At 45.8% G+C, this 15,149-nt stretch overlaps 4 protein-coding genes across 4 annotated transcripts; 3 read left to right on the top strand and 1 right to left on the bottom strand.

Annotated features, from left to right (window-relative positions):
• On the bottom strand, positions 1-1,069 carry BBBOND_0005350 (hypothetical protein, conserved; the record flags this gene model as incomplete). Its single annotated transcript, XM_012915361.1, has 1 exon — positions 1-1,069. A coding segment is annotated over one exon (1,069 nt), but the record flags the coding sequence as incomplete, so codon positions are not given.
• A 2,374-nt stretch (positions 1,070-3,443) lies between these two features.
• BBBOND_0005360 (hypothetical protein, conserved) lies at positions 3,444-4,343 on the top strand (the record flags this gene model as incomplete). Its single annotated transcript, XM_012915362.1, has 1 exon — positions 3,444-4,343. The coding sequence occupies one exon, from the start codon at positions 3,444-3,446 to the stop codon at positions 4,341-4,343; it is 900 nt and encodes a 299-aa protein (XP_012770816.1).
• Positions 4,344-6,430: 2,087 nt separating this feature from the next.
• BBBOND_0005370 (hypothetical protein, conserved) lies at positions 6,431-11,371 on the top strand (the record flags this gene model as incomplete). The annotated part of the gene is made up of 1 exon (XM_012915363.1): positions 6,431-11,371. One exon carries the CDS (start codon positions 6,431-6,433, stop codon positions 11,369-11,371), a length of 4,941 nt encoding a protein of 1,646 aa, XP_012770817.1.
• A 1,200-nt stretch (positions 11,372-12,571) lies between these two features.
• On the top strand, positions 12,572-15,149 carry BBBOND_0005380 (hypothetical protein, conserved; the record flags this gene model as incomplete). Its single annotated transcript, XM_012915364.1, has 1 exon — positions 12,572-15,149. A coding segment is annotated over one exon (2,578 nt), but the record flags the coding sequence as incomplete, so codon positions are not given.

Here is a 15,149-nt window from a genome sequence, read left to right on the forward strand (position 1 = left end):
TGAAACCAAATATGAATCCGTAGGCGAAGACATTTTTCGTAAAATGTTCTCCAAGTTTACGGGTGTTTCTACCGTCTATATCACCGATGCTTATCACACAATTTTGCAAATGGTTTTTCACGTTTTTCAAATTCTCTCTTAACCACTGCGCTGTTCTTTCTGCGAATTCCTTCGTCTTAAGCATTGAAACCTTTGGCGACTGCCCGGTCTGCGAAAAGGCGCCATCAGCGAACAATTTGTCTAATTGGGACTGAAGGCCGGCGCAATGTTCTTTTAAGTATTGCCAATATATAGGTGTGTTGGAATGTTTCGTAGTTTTACGTAAATCCTCGTTCAATGTTTCTATTAACTCTCCACCATCGTTTTTCTTTGCCTCTTCAGCTACAATATGACAAAATACATCCACCAAGTGAAGCGCGTTTGCAATATTCACCTTATCCTTGCCGGAGTCGGATACAACTGTAGTAGAAAAGATGTCGCGGAAAAAATTGTGGCCATTTTTGCTCAAAATACTTCCTAGGTCATACGCCATATTTGAACCCTGGGGATACGCAGAAGAATCATATCTCACCTCCATCGGATTAAACCCCCCAGGTATAATCCCACCGTAGTAGTCGGATGTCTTTTTCGCATGGAGGTACTTATCGAGATCATCGCCATATCCACCACCCCACCCAAGTATGCTGGTTGCCCAGCTCCCGCCGCCCAATGTACCAAAACCATGATTCACACGATAATAAAGATGATAGATCGCGGCAAGGAACTTGGGAAGGCAATCTAGCAAAGCATCCACAATTGCTGGTGGATCGGTGCCTTTATATTTCCTGTAGGCTCTCCCAAGGGCGCCATCATTAACGTATGGCTGCACTAATTGTGTGTAAAAATGGTTGACTTGAACAATGAATCTGGACAATTCCGTTTTGCTTTGATCAGGCTGTATATAGTACTCTTTAAGACGTGTCGCCAGTTCTCTAGCAACATAGTCTTGCATAGTGCCATCACTGCTCAACAACTTTAGAAACTCAAAGCACTGCTTAAGAGTCTCGATCTTCAGGTCATGCTTAGCCATCTTTCCCCAATGGATCACGTACTAACCCTTCAGTTAGAAGACGAGGTATCAAGAGCGTTCACGGCCGTGAACCTCCAGCGCTAAAGTGATTGAACCTTTGAGTGCCGATTTTCTGGAACGCCGCCTACAAGACGGCAGGGTCAAATCGCCCACTGGTATACGTGAACAGCGTACAAATTGCAAGGCTATGTAACAAAATAATCATCAAACAACAATTGAAAACAAGGGGTGATAAGCAACAACAAGCCCTCTCCACCCGTCAACTACATTTATCAATACTTTGATCATATAGCACGCTCACCTGTGGAGTGAGAAAGGTCTAAAGCCCAAGAGGCCGACAAGCCCAGAGGCCGACCGGCCTGGAAAAAATGGAACCCGGCCGGAAAGTGGCATACCCCACGAGATTTCCGTGTATATCGCACATCATATATACCATATCTAAACCTTGAATTCACCAGGCCGTCTCCCTTAGGCGTTCCCGGAGCGTCCAGGCGACCGCTGCTCGCCTCACCGCCAGTACCACTACAGTCACGCGATGGCAGCGGCGGTATACGACGCCTACAACTACGCCTATTCGTAATTTTGTGGGCGTGCATTTATGTTAAACTAGAATCAAAGCGGATTAGTTCCAACTCATCCCCGGATATGCCACTCCACTGTCACCGCAGCCGCCATGTTCCACCCTATTGGCAACTTCCGCGTTATTAATTTAGTGAATGGGTCTGATTAATGTTTAAGTATCAACCACGGTCGTCTAAATAGAGCTTACTTAGTTGCGCTCAACCGTGGCAATCACGCCGCATGATATCAGGGCTTCCTGCAGATGGGCACGCCTCCACCAATGAGATGGTTCCTCATGTCAATATAAACGTTGTACCACCTCGCCTAATAACTGATTTGGCACCTCGTATCTCATGATGCTTCACCTCGTCAGCTTTGATGGTCCCGAATATGCAGTCCCTGCTGATTCGGTATGAAATGACGTCGATGACTTAGAGCACTTGGCTTCTGCAACGTGCTTAGACCGACAACGTTCACTAGTATTGTGTGCTGGGTTGCTATTGGGACGCATAAGGTTATTATGTTTTAGCGGATAGTGCCTGAAGTGGAGTAGCGTGGAGGCCCACACTACCGGTGTTCACGAAACCGGAAGCAGGCGGGAGACATCTGTTCAAATATTAAGATGTATTGGGGACACACTGGGAAGCGATGTAACTAAGCATTTTACAGAACCAGTGAGCTTATGATTAGTGCCCAGCATTCGATTATCCGGTCTTCTAACTACTATTACAATCACCGGCATCCATACAACGCCATTCCACCGCTCATATCACAGTACTGGCGTACAAGTGACGACCTATAAATGCTTACTCTTGATGGTGTTCTACAGGAAGATACATTGCAGTCATCACAAATTCCAAACGACGTTATCACAAGTCAGCAAAACCATTGGGAAGTTTTTGCCGGTTTATAAACCGAATTACATTGAGTTATAGCACCACGTTCCTCTACTTCTTGCAACCAGCGCAGACTGCATGAGCAGTGGACAGCGACGGTCGTAGCAATTGATGGGCGGAGCGTTGTTTGTATTAGCAAATGTTATAAAAGATTAATTTCATAGGCCCTTAGTTGATCCAATTAATAACTGGTACACGGCGATAAAAGTCACAACTTGTTTGCCACACCTATTGTATTCGATAGTGAGTGTTAACTGGCAATACACTGGCGACAGACGAAGGGTTACCATAAAGCCGGTAGTGGGGGTTTACCGACAGATGAGTACGAATTACCCATTGTGGACGATTGCGATCATCCGTTGTATGTAACCATGGACAGCAGCGAAGTTGTGACGTGCCATCATTAAGAGGAAATGTTGAATTGGCACGCACGAATGCCGCGCATCTCCTCATACGTTTGAAGTACAAGTGGCTTCTACCTAAAAATATGTGTAAACGGGAACGGAAGTTAGCGATATATCTGTAGATGTCGCGGCAAGTTTGATGAATTAAAGGGTCGGTGCAATTAGATGCGTTGCCACATGCTGAGTTGGTTATGCCAAAGCAGAGGTGGTAGTGCTCTGACTTGACATGAGATGGATAAGTTGGCGTATACGTTATTGAACAACGAACAGTTGAATGTCACATCGTCATCACTATCTGCACAACTCGCCTCATCAATACATGTAGTGGGTCCGGCTGCTCATGGTGTCACTGCTCTGGGATTGCGATTGAGGTTTGCATGTGCAGCAGGATGCGCAACGCCTTGCATGTGAGAACCTAAGCTATGTATGCCTTGGATTTATAAAATATGGCGTAGCCTTCGAAATTTGTAGTCCGTTGCCCTGGGTGGCGTGTGAGTGAAGGCAGCGGAGAGGATGGCAGCGGCGCCGGAGGGGGCTGGGAACAAGTGTGGATGCAAACCGATTTCATGTCAAAAACAAGGAGAAGGTCCATGCGCTAGCCCGCAATGTACCCAGTGCAAGACGTGCTGTGACGCCGAATGTAATGGTTGCAAGGTAAAATGCAAGGCGAATGAACCATGTAAATGTTATATTACCCGCTGTGGTTGTAAGGATGATTGTTATGCAAATGGTAGCGATGGACATTGTCGAGGATTAAAAAGCAGCTGTGAACGATGTAAAATAAGATGCCAAGGATCCCCTAAATGTATATGTCATTATTGTAGCTGCGGAACGAAATGTAACGGTGTAATTTGTAGCTGCTGTAGCTGGTGTGATCCGAGGAATTGTTCTGGAGTTCCTTGCAACGGCTACGTAATCGGCAAATGCCCAGAGCCTGGCCCATGCAAAGGTCACGTCAAATACGACATATACGACAAAAACGACAAAGACGGCAAATACGGTGCTGTATACAATCGCAATGATACAAATAGAATCCCGTGCGATAAAAAACCCCACCAAGGCAAGGACTGTACCAACAACAACTGCAATTGGCTCCGTGGAGAGCGAAACGAGAATGGGTGTTGCATAATTAAATGCACATACTGCGGTACACTATGCGGCCAAGACAAATTTAGGCGCTGCTGTTACATAGCGATCCCCGTAGTTATCATTGTGTTATTATTCCTTATTTTCCGGTTTATGCTTCCCGAGAAGTTCCACGCGATTACGACTAAAATACGCGCCGCATTTCCCACCTCGCCCAGGCATCATGGCAGATCCTTTACTAATCTCGTCGGTGACAGAATTCCCGAGGAGGTGAACATTGACCGCTACCCCGCCTTCCGCCCAAGGGCATACGCTGGATTGGCGTAGAGTGTTGGTATCGCAACAGCGGTCACTTTATCACAACTCAGTAGCTGTATCACGGCAATGTAGCATCAACACACGATAATGCTATCTTGTCTCTGCGTTATCCCTACTAAAGGTGCTTGCGTTTGAGGCAGTAGGGGCCTAAGGTTACGTGCCTATTGCCGATGTACCAAATGGCGCCGTCATAGCCGTTCTTTTGCTCGCCACGTTCATGGGTGCATACATGCTTTGACACGATCAACGTATGTCAATGTGCTACAATCGGCTCAGCAGTAGTTCGGTCGGCATTGTTTTGTACCTTAACATTCTCACCCACACCCGGCCCACATAGCCTCTTGTAGCAACGTCGAAACCCATGCCATCACACTAGTGTTCACCGCTTTACGTGTTATATTAACGTGTATGCAATGGGTGTTTACGTTAATTTAAATTTCCATTTTATTTTTATCGCCCTGTGCACCCAGCCCGTCCACACACATCATCTTGTCCTTGTAAACAGACAACGACAACAGGCCTATTGTATGTGTACGAGACCATCATTACCTCACCAATTTATATAGTGACTTAAGTCCGCTGATGGTGTGTTATGCACGTGCTACGTAACAGTCCTCATTACCGCGGTAGACAGCTTTCCCTGAAATGATACCGTTTCCAAGTCTCACAAACGACGGCGAGGACGTTGTTCACCTGGCAAGTAACACGGCTTTGAGACACTTAAATGATGGTTGTTGGACGTGTTTGGTTTTTCAAAAGCGTGCTGTGCCATGTCCAGACAAAACAATCCTAATAGGGAGTGGAACACGCAATTAATCAGCTGGGGGCGCCATGCTAGTGGCATTAAACGAGCAAAGGAAAGCAGGGCTTAGGGGTCGTGTTTAACATATTTGGAGGGTAGAGGGACTTACAGGGATAGCGATGGAGAGTGGGCTGAAGGGCATAATGGACAAGGTGAACGAGGAGCAATATTGATGACACTTGTTTTATGGTTAAATGGTATGATGTGAAGCCGCGTCTGTAATGGGTTGATTTCAGCGTTGAGGAGACATCGGATTGCGCTTCGGATGTTGTCTGCGGGTTCCACGTCGTGTTGTTACGATCTTATCTGGTGTCATCCGTCCTGTTTGGGCACGAGTAGCACTGACAGGGTCGTGCTATTCCCTGGGTTTCATGTCACTAAACACGTGTGGTACCATCATAGGTCTTGTCTACAAGCTGAATGCTCTTCCGTGGAGCTACTCCACCGAATCCTCATGCTTACTTATCTTGGACATGCCCGTCTGCCAAGTTTGCTTGGCTGGCGATCCGGGTATCGAGGCGATGCTTCTGCTTTTCCGACGATCTTGGATGAGTATATTATCTTCATTAGGCGGTCTTGTCACCTCTGTCTTCGCTTATGCTCTACATCGTTACCATGGTAATCTGCCCAAGCCTTACCACCCTTGTCTCATACAATTGTTTATCGTCCGCACTAATCTTCGGTCATACTGCGAGTTAGATTCCGTATACGCCATGTTAACATTGCGTCTTCATCTATCACATCGACAATCGCACTACTTGTGGAGGCGTAAGGGGGAGTAGCATTTCCGTTACCACGCCTGCCACTGATATGCGCTAGGCGATTATCTACATTCCGCCCAACTTATGCCTCCCTTAAAGTGTCGGGAAGACGCACTTTGTCAGATTAGTGGTCTGTGAAAGTAATGGGGTCGAGCAGTAATTTTATGAGATCTGGAGATGATTCGATGTGAATATTATCTCCAGGATTTCGTAAGTCGCAGCTATTCCTCTCTGCCTCTAAGCATCTGAATGTAGTTGAGAAGCTTCAGCCCAGACCTAAAGTGGATTGCAATTCTGGGTGTATAGGCGCTGAAGGCTGGGAATCGGTGAGCGAGGCGGATGCCGGGTTAGCCATTATATAGAAATACATCGTCATCCGACACAAGCGTAGCTAATGTAGTTGGAGGCATAATAAAATTGTATGCCGAGGATCTGGCGCTAATCGCATTTTTGAAGGAGTCGGGGTCTGCAGCCTCGGATTGCATATGTAATTCCATAGGATCAACCACACGTTTGCCTTTCGCTTCGAAACGATGGCGCCGAAGAAGCTGACGGATTGCCCAGAAAACCTCCGGGAATCAATTGACTGGCTCATACAGGTGAGGCATGGGAATGACAATGGGCTTGAGCATTTGTCCAATGCTGTAAAAAAGTTGATTGATGAGGCTATTGAGAAGGCGTATACCACTAATTTCGATGCGCTCCTCAAGGCTCTTGATTCTGCCAAGTCGTACAATTGTTGTAAGGACAAAGTGGCTGCAATTGAGAAGCTTAAAGACCTTAAAAATATTGAAAACAACCTTTTTAATGACTTTAAAACTAAGTGTGCTGATATTAGAAATTGCAATAAAAATCACCTTGACGATGCCCAGCAGAGAGCCTATGATGACGTTAAGTCCAAGTTGGAGCAGGTTAAAAAGCTCGGAGATAGTCTTAAAGGATTGATTGACCAAAACAGTTGTGAAACGCTTTTAACAAATCTTTGCGATGGTCTTCAGAATTTCCTAGGATTCGATCCATCTTGCAAGGGCTACACCGGCCAGGGCATTGTCTACTCCGACTTGGATAGGCTGTGTGACGCGGTGATGGGATTTTTGAAGGGGGTGTTGGAGGGGGTGAAAGATGATGATGCAGTGACAACTTATGATAAGTACATCAGTGAACCTAATAAAAGGCTTAACGAAGTTATTAAGTTGTTGGAAGAAAAAATACGCTCCGGGCGCGATGGGCTTGCGGCGTCTGTCGAGCAGGTGAAGAGGTGGTTGGAGGGGTATGGGAGGGAGGTGAACAGTAAGACTGGAAAAGTTACGGGGTTAATTAGTGCAATAAAGAATCATGTAGCAACAATTTTAAAGAAAATTTCTGAACGCAATACTAGCACAAACAAATATGTGGATCTTGACACGGTTGATAGTTGTCTCCAGCAGTGCCTTGGCACATCTAAAAAATGCATTGCGGAGATTTTGGAAGGTGATAATTGCGCACTTATTGCCTTGGATACTGAGCTACGCAAGAAGCTTCGAGAGTCATTAATGAAAATTAAGCATGAAGTTCAACGCTTTGGAAAATCGTGGGATAGAGACTTTTTGCAGTTGGATAGCATGAATACTACGATTGAAAAGCAGATGGCAGATTTAAAAACAGAAGTGAATAAGGATGTGGAAAAAAAATTTTTAGAGCTTCAGGACCAGTTGACGAGTGAGTTTACGACCAACATTCAGAAGCCAATTACACAAGTTAATAATGATTTGCAAAATGTTTTTAATGACTTAGGAAAATGGATTGATCGTGCTAAGCAGATTGCGGAGTACGGGATTGCGCAAGCCGAAGCTATATTGAAGGAGGTTGATGACAACCCGTCGATAGGTAAAAAGAGAAACGAGGTTAAAAATGCTGCAGATGCTTTGAAAAACAAAGCAGATACACTATACGTTGCGGCAAGCAAAGCGAAGACGCATGCCAAGTTATTGCTAGCTACGGTACCTGGTTATATTGAAGCCGCAGTACGCGTGGCTCTATTGAAGGATTTAGGCCAGTTGAAAAATGATTGTAAGGAGTGCATCAAAACGTATTTTAATGAATTGGTGAAGGCTAAGTTTGGTGAAGCGGCTAGACGTGGGGTCGGTACAGTGGAGAACCTCCAAAGTCCTGAGTTACAGGAATGGCTGAAAATTGTGAAAAACGAAAGTGACGAGGGCACTTTGGTGACATCTCTAAGTAATACTAGAGGTGGCTTCGTGGACGTACTGAATGCTTTAGAAGGTCTAAAAAACGTGTTTCTAACAAAATCAAAAGAATCCTTCTTCGGCTCGATGTCACTCGATGCCCAAGACAAGATTGAGAAGATGTATGGGCCTCTTAACACTCAGCCACATACATCAGGCAACCCACTTATCAAGCAATTTGACGCAGCAAAAGAAAGTGCCATCAACGAAAATATTGCACAAGTAAAAAAAACAGTGGTCGATGAAGATTTGGCAATTGTAAATGGCAGTAACAAAGAAACACAAATTGATCAACATACCTTCCAAAACTTGCTTGAAAAGGTTGAAGCAAATCTATTCACTCTCATGTCCACAATCCAAGGATTTGCTGGGAGCGCCGGAGTGGGCGGTGTCGACCCAAAAGGTGTTAGAAATTATTTCGAGGAGTTGGATAAGATGCTTACCAAGAATGGGCCTAATGATGATAGCGATAGCAATACAAAATCTCTTGATGGTATTAAAAAACGTATTGACGACATTCTTAAAACGACTGCGGAAGGCAACTTGAAAAACATATTAGATAATGCCGCGGCATTCCTCCGGACCATCGAGCAACAGTCTAAACAAACAATACGAGACATTCAGAATAAACTCGCTGCCCAGGTCAAAGAAAAAATCAAGAACATCACCGATCAGGCGGAAGCGCAGTACGTAGACTCCCGGATCCACGAAATGAGCATATTTAACAATGTGGTTCAGAAGCAACATGCGCTAGTAGAGGCAGCTGTAAAGGCTGACAAGGCAACAGGAATTAAAGGTTTGATGAAGGCTATGTACGGCGGGAAGCATCCACGTGCTCAGACACGTGATACAACATTGCTTGAGCAGCTCAAAGCAGCGACAAATTTGCAAAGTGCAGGCACGTTGTCGATACCATCAAAGAAGTATTTGGATGAAATTGTTGTTTACGTGTGGAGTGAAATCAATAGAACTCTCGAGTCTCCGGATTCACGCAACCACGCATATATTGGGGGCATCAATAAGATTAAAGACGCGCTTGACTTCTTACTCAAGTTCATTGGCAACGCTGAGAACAAATACAATTTTGATAATGAATTTCTGAGGTTGCTTGATGCACTCACGACATCACTTACCTCGTTCAATCCTTCGATGTTCGGTGCCACATCCTGTCCCCCGCTCGACGCCCTGAAGAAGGGGCTGCTGTCATTTACTAAACAACTATCTAAAGCGTATGTCAACACGTACTCCGGCGGCAAATGGAAAGAGAATTATAAACACAACTATGCAAGAATATGTTTCAGCATATTTCCTCTTATGTTGAGCGATTTAAGTGAGCTTAAGCGAGAGATTAGTGACCCTAAAGGCAAATGGAAAAAATATGTAATATACAACCCTAATGAAGCTGAGAGTCTCAATGCTGTATTCTTCTCGAAACGTGGTTACGATGCGGGTCGCCACCCTGCAAGTCTACATGGCGAGTTGAATCACAAGGAGGGATTCAATGCTGAGGAAATTGTTGGCTTATTAAAGTCGGAACATCAAACCAAATATGATATTCTTGCGTCTCTTCTACAGCAATGCACTCATATATCCACATATCACAAGGTTCGCCACCTTAGGGTAATTAAAAATGCCACCCATCCCTGTAGCATCTTCGACATGCTTTGTTGGTTTGGCGGTTTGCAATATAACTCCGTCTATGAGGCACTTATTAAACATTGTTATATGTTGCACAACAATGAAAAAGATGCACTGCTCAAAACAAAACTATGGGAAGTTTTGTCGATTCATTTACCTCGCTTATCCTGGTATTCGCAGACACTTCTAACTACGTTCGTCGGAACGGGAGATGCTAGCACATTCTATTGCTGCCAATATATTGGCAATTGTCTAGGGTTGTATTACCCTTCTACTGCCGCCGAGTGCTTCGACATGTTGCTGGACATTCTTCGCAGATTGTTCCCGGTCCTCCGATTCGTGCAATCGCAGTGCAGCATCCCCTCTAAGCTCTACGGATGGCGTGAGTGTAGATATGGCAAGGACATACCGACAACCAAATCGCAATATATAAGCCAGTCAACAGAGCGAGCAACATGCCAACAAACATCGCCACTAATGAGGTATCTTAACGATTGTTTACCTGGTCACTTGCCGCATCACTTAACTAGTGTTGGATGTAAATCGGAATGCGAAACATGTCTTAAGGGCGCGCCTGGTATGCCCTGCCTTACTCCTCTAGGGTTTAGGGCGTTCTCTGGATCTACCAAGACGGGTAAGGACCTGTGTTCAACACTTGACAAAATATGCGGTAACAATGGGATGCTCGTTGCACTATATTCCTCTCTAACATGCTATGCTGCCCGTCCACCTGTCGCGTTTCCGGACATCTTTTCCTTTTACTGTCAGGTTACGCAGCAGTGGACGTGGATGGCAAATGAGGAGGCTGCTCTCAACACGACCAACATACAAAAAGCCATTAGCGATAAAATAATAGCAACCGTGGCGTGCGACTACAATGCTGCCAAGCATTTGCTAAGGCCCTGTAGAGAATTAAATCGTTCGACGGCTCATGACAATCATAACATGAATGATGACCTTGACCTGGAATATCTCATTGGTTGTAAAAATGACCAATGTGGAAATTATATCAACATGCTTAACCGTCCTGCATATTCCATGTTCGCGCCAAAACACGCCGACAAGTATCTGTCGTGGTTGTTATACTTATGTCCTCGTATTGTCGTATTCCTCAAACGCGTGAAAGAAGCTTACTCTGGTATTTCGTGTTACGACACCGGATGCGGCGGATGCCTCAATTATGACTTCTGTAAGCGAGGCAAACACGGCTGCAAACCATGTGGATGTATGTCAATGGTGCAGTGTAAAGGTGTAGCATCGGTATTCTATCAATATGGTTTAACGTTCCGTGATGCGTCTGACAAAAGCAAGAAACAATGCTTTTATTTCCGTGAATCCGTCGATCGCATCTTAAAATCCAAATTGCTTGTAGACTTTCTAAGCGCAATAGATACATTTATGTTCACTATACGCGCACCATTCATATGGACAGTCGTTGCCCTATGGTCACTATCGCTCCTCTACCTTTTGTACGTCTCGATCGGACGCCTTGACACTCTACACATCCGCTCCCACCTTAGATCACTTTCAAGTCACAAGATAGCCGCGCAGTCGCTACTCGCCGCTGCACGTGTCGGCAAGCTCAGCAAGATATCGTACCTGCAAGCCTAATCGCATCCGCGTGTGATTTTCACAGATGCCTTATACCGCAACCTGCTCACTAGTAATCACGTTAATGTTACACTTAACTACAAATATGCCACTGGCCAGTTCACTCAGCCACCTAACCAAAAACCCACCGCCTAACCTAATGTCTAGCGTAATACCTAATCAGCGGTTTGGTGGACAGAGTAGTTGGTGCATTACAGTCTTCGTCGCTTAATTTGTTTGCGTGATCCCATCCTGTCTGCGGGCTGAATCTGGGTGAGAGGACATCCGTGTAACCCATTAATGAGTGCCTCCAGCCAAGGCTCTTATTCACAGGTTAGATAGATGGCTATAATGTTTGTGAGAATGTGGATTGTGTTGACATCGTAAAAAGCTATATCCTAGGTTACATGGCATTTTTCGACGTCATGTTCTAGGGATGACATATATGCCTGGCATCACAGGCGGCCTCGTGGCAATGAATAGCATCGCAATGCCGTGATGTATATCACCTGGGCGGGTAATATAGAACCTGCACCGTGGCCAATGGTGGCAAGTGGTTGGGCGATGCGGCTCAGGGTGGGTGGAGTTGCGGCCGGGCAACCCTAATGCTAGTTGACCGAACACTCCGACTAAAATAATATTTTAATTCTTACTCAAAAAGCGTTTCTTCTGTGGTGCCGGGCGCGTGGTTGTCGTGATAATGACAATACGTTTCTTGCCTGCTGCCCGAAAAGTGACGGCACGCTGAGGGGCGGGTGCTTGGCGGGGTCGTGATGCCGGGTTGGGGGACTTGCCCTCGCTTCTACCCTAAATTTGGATATGCTTTACGTTATCATACGGTTGAATGTACTGTAACACTGTTTGGGATTTTGCTGTTCTGGATTACTGGGCTGGGTGCCTGACTGACTCCGGGTAGGTGGGAAGTTTGTCAGAATTCACTGCTCGTCCATGTCATTTTCAGGGGTGAGTAGACACGCAGATGTATTTGTTTACGGCGTTTATAGTGGTTGGTTTTAGTCTGACGATGGAGGAGCTAACCATGTCACTCGGCCCACATTGCGGTTCGGATACGCTGTCTACCTGAGTGCACGGCATGAGTTTCGTGGAAAGTCAATATAGCTGCTATCTCTTAGAGGGTACGATATGGACGCTTTAAGAGTTGGTTTGTAAGTGTGGCGTAGCGCGACTGGTTGAATTTTGTTAACTCCTGTAGAAGTAACGATGGCGGCGCGAAAAGGCGGGATCATCCTCACTAGTCTCAACGACTGTTTTAGGTTCCTGTATTGGTTGAACAAGGACGGAAAAGGGAAGGAGATGCACAGGGAATTAGCTGGGAGACTTCATGATCGTCTTGCAAAATATTATAATAATCCTGATCAAAGTAAAATCGAATCGTCATTGTCTACCTTCCTCGGTCACGTAGATACATTTTATAAGAAATTGGTGAATGATCACATTCCTGAAGAGACACTTCAATCTGGAGCCTCGATGTCCCGTGATTCGGAAATAAGAGACGCAGATTTACTGGTCGATGCTTTGTTGGAATGCCTCCCCAAGTTCTTAGCTGCCATATACTTTTTGTGGTACAATGTATCTTACAGGTTCAAAAAAGTGGGCGGATCAAAGTGGGCGGATTTGTGTCCAGGGGCAATATCTGCTAGTTGGTTTTACAAGAGTTCTGGTGGCGATCTTGATCAGTATTTAATATCGAATAGACTTGACGACTACGGTGGCCTTATACCCGGAGGGTTCGGTTCATATGAGTTGAGGTATGGCTGGTATTACAGTGGCTATGAACAGGGTTATAAAATGTCCAGTGACCTTGCTAAGATTTTTGGAAAAGACGGTGGGCTGTTGTTTCGTGACGTTTTCGCCACTTCCGTGTTGTACGAAACATATGGAATCGCTAAGCAGAACACTGCAAATGCTCTTGCATTGGTAAACAAGTTTTGCGAGATTGTGGGAAAAGAGGCAAAGAACAATAATGGCGGAACGTTGAAAGCAAAATTGGACGAAGAAATTATAAAAAAAAGAAAGTGTTCCATAAATTGGGAATCTTTAAAACTTCATTGTGAACATCTTCAACAACAATTAGGCAAAATTTTCAACGAGGGAGCCTTTTCTTTCACGGGCTATGGAAGGGGTATTGAAGAGCTTAAAACGACTGAATTTGCTCAGCAAACTGCGGAGTGGTTGAGAAATAATTTACATGAAGTGATGAGGAAATTGGATAACATCGAAGTTTTTAGGAGCAAATATGATAATTTCGATATGTCCGCTTATAGCAAAAACAGCTATCTGCTCACGCAATATTACGACGACCTCGGACCGCATTTCACCAAAAATCTCTTTCCCTACGGTTTCACATTTTATAGCACCACATTTGGAGCATCGGCCGCGCCGTATTATAATTTGAGACACGACTGGGAAAGTGTAATCAAGACGCTTAGTGGCAGCGATGAAAATGGTGGGCTAAAAAAGCTTAAAACGATTTTGGATGGTGAGAAATGTACTCCAGCTCCGCCTCCAAAACCACGACCTAGGCCGGCGCCTGCGCCTAGGCCCCCGAGACCTGCCAGACCTGCGCCACCACCCAAGCCCACAACAGGTAACTCATCCGGAGCTCAAGGTTTCAGAGGAGCCGGAGGGAATCGAAATAGCGGAAATGGCGGCCAGATGGAGTCTGGTGCGAGACGGGTAAAAGGAAGTGGAGGGGCAGGGTATCGCAGGGGAAGTGGCGCCCAACGTAGCGCCACTCAAGTGAAATCAGTGGCTCAGAGTCGTACAGCTTCCAGGCTTTCCCATGTTCAAGCTTCATCAGCTCAAAAAGCTGCTCAACCTCAAAATGCTGATAACTCTTCCAGTCAACAAGTGGCGGGACCTCAACAGCTCGTAGAAATTAAAGCGCCTCCAGCGCCAAGTGTTTCAGTGAGTCGAAATCATGCTACATCGTCGACAACAACAGTTCAAGAGCCTGACATTCCATCTGTCAGTCCCCAAGAAAAACCAGGCCATATCGCCTCATCTCATACTCCCGCTACTCCTGGGCGCAGCGGCACCTCCGGTGATTCAAATGACCAGGCGCGTAGTTCAAATCCTTTTGTTCAACCAGGTGTGTCGGTGTCTTCTTCTGTATCGAACCCCCCGAATGGTCAAACCTTGCCGACCGATAGAGTTGTCTCGAGTGCCGCTGCTATACATCCCACAACTCATCGAGCTGCTTCGGATGGCGGTGATGGCATAGGAGGGAATGGTACGGCAGGGGAGATGGGTAGTACTGGGGGATCAGATTCTACAGGTAGTTCTACGTCCCTACCGCACCCTCCTCCCCCAGCACAGCTAGAACCCTTACCTGCTAGCCACGATGTTACTGCAGTTCCTGAACTACCCAAGGAAGTGGTTCCGGAGAAGAAAGTTACCGTTATTAAAGCGCCAGAGCCTATTACGCCTAAAATAGCTGAAGGAACTAATAAACTTGAGGGTACACCCATCCACGGCGGCACACTTGGAGTAAATCCGATGCAGGACAATAATCAAAATACGGAAAAGTCTCCCAGCCCGGTAGTTGTAACCTCTGTTCAAGTTGTGTCTCCTGGTAGCGATCATCAGAACCCGCAAGGGTCTGAAGCTGATCAAAGCCCTCATGCAGTTGGTGGTAACGATTCTGTTGCATCTTCTGACTCATCAGTTCAAGATCCTGTTCTGACGCAACAGCATGTTACTCAATCGACGTATATGTCTCAATCCCCGAGCTCTCCCTCCAGTGCTGCACACCGAAGTACTGCGCAGGCTCACTTTT

This window comes from Babesia bigemina, scaffold Bbigscaff_73815 (genome assembly GCF_000981445.1).
Source record: "Babesia bigemina genome assembly Bbig001, scaffold Bbigscaff_73815".
Taxonomy (NCBI): Eukaryota; Apicomplexa; class Aconoidasida; order Piroplasmida; family Babesiidae; genus Babesia; species Babesia bigemina.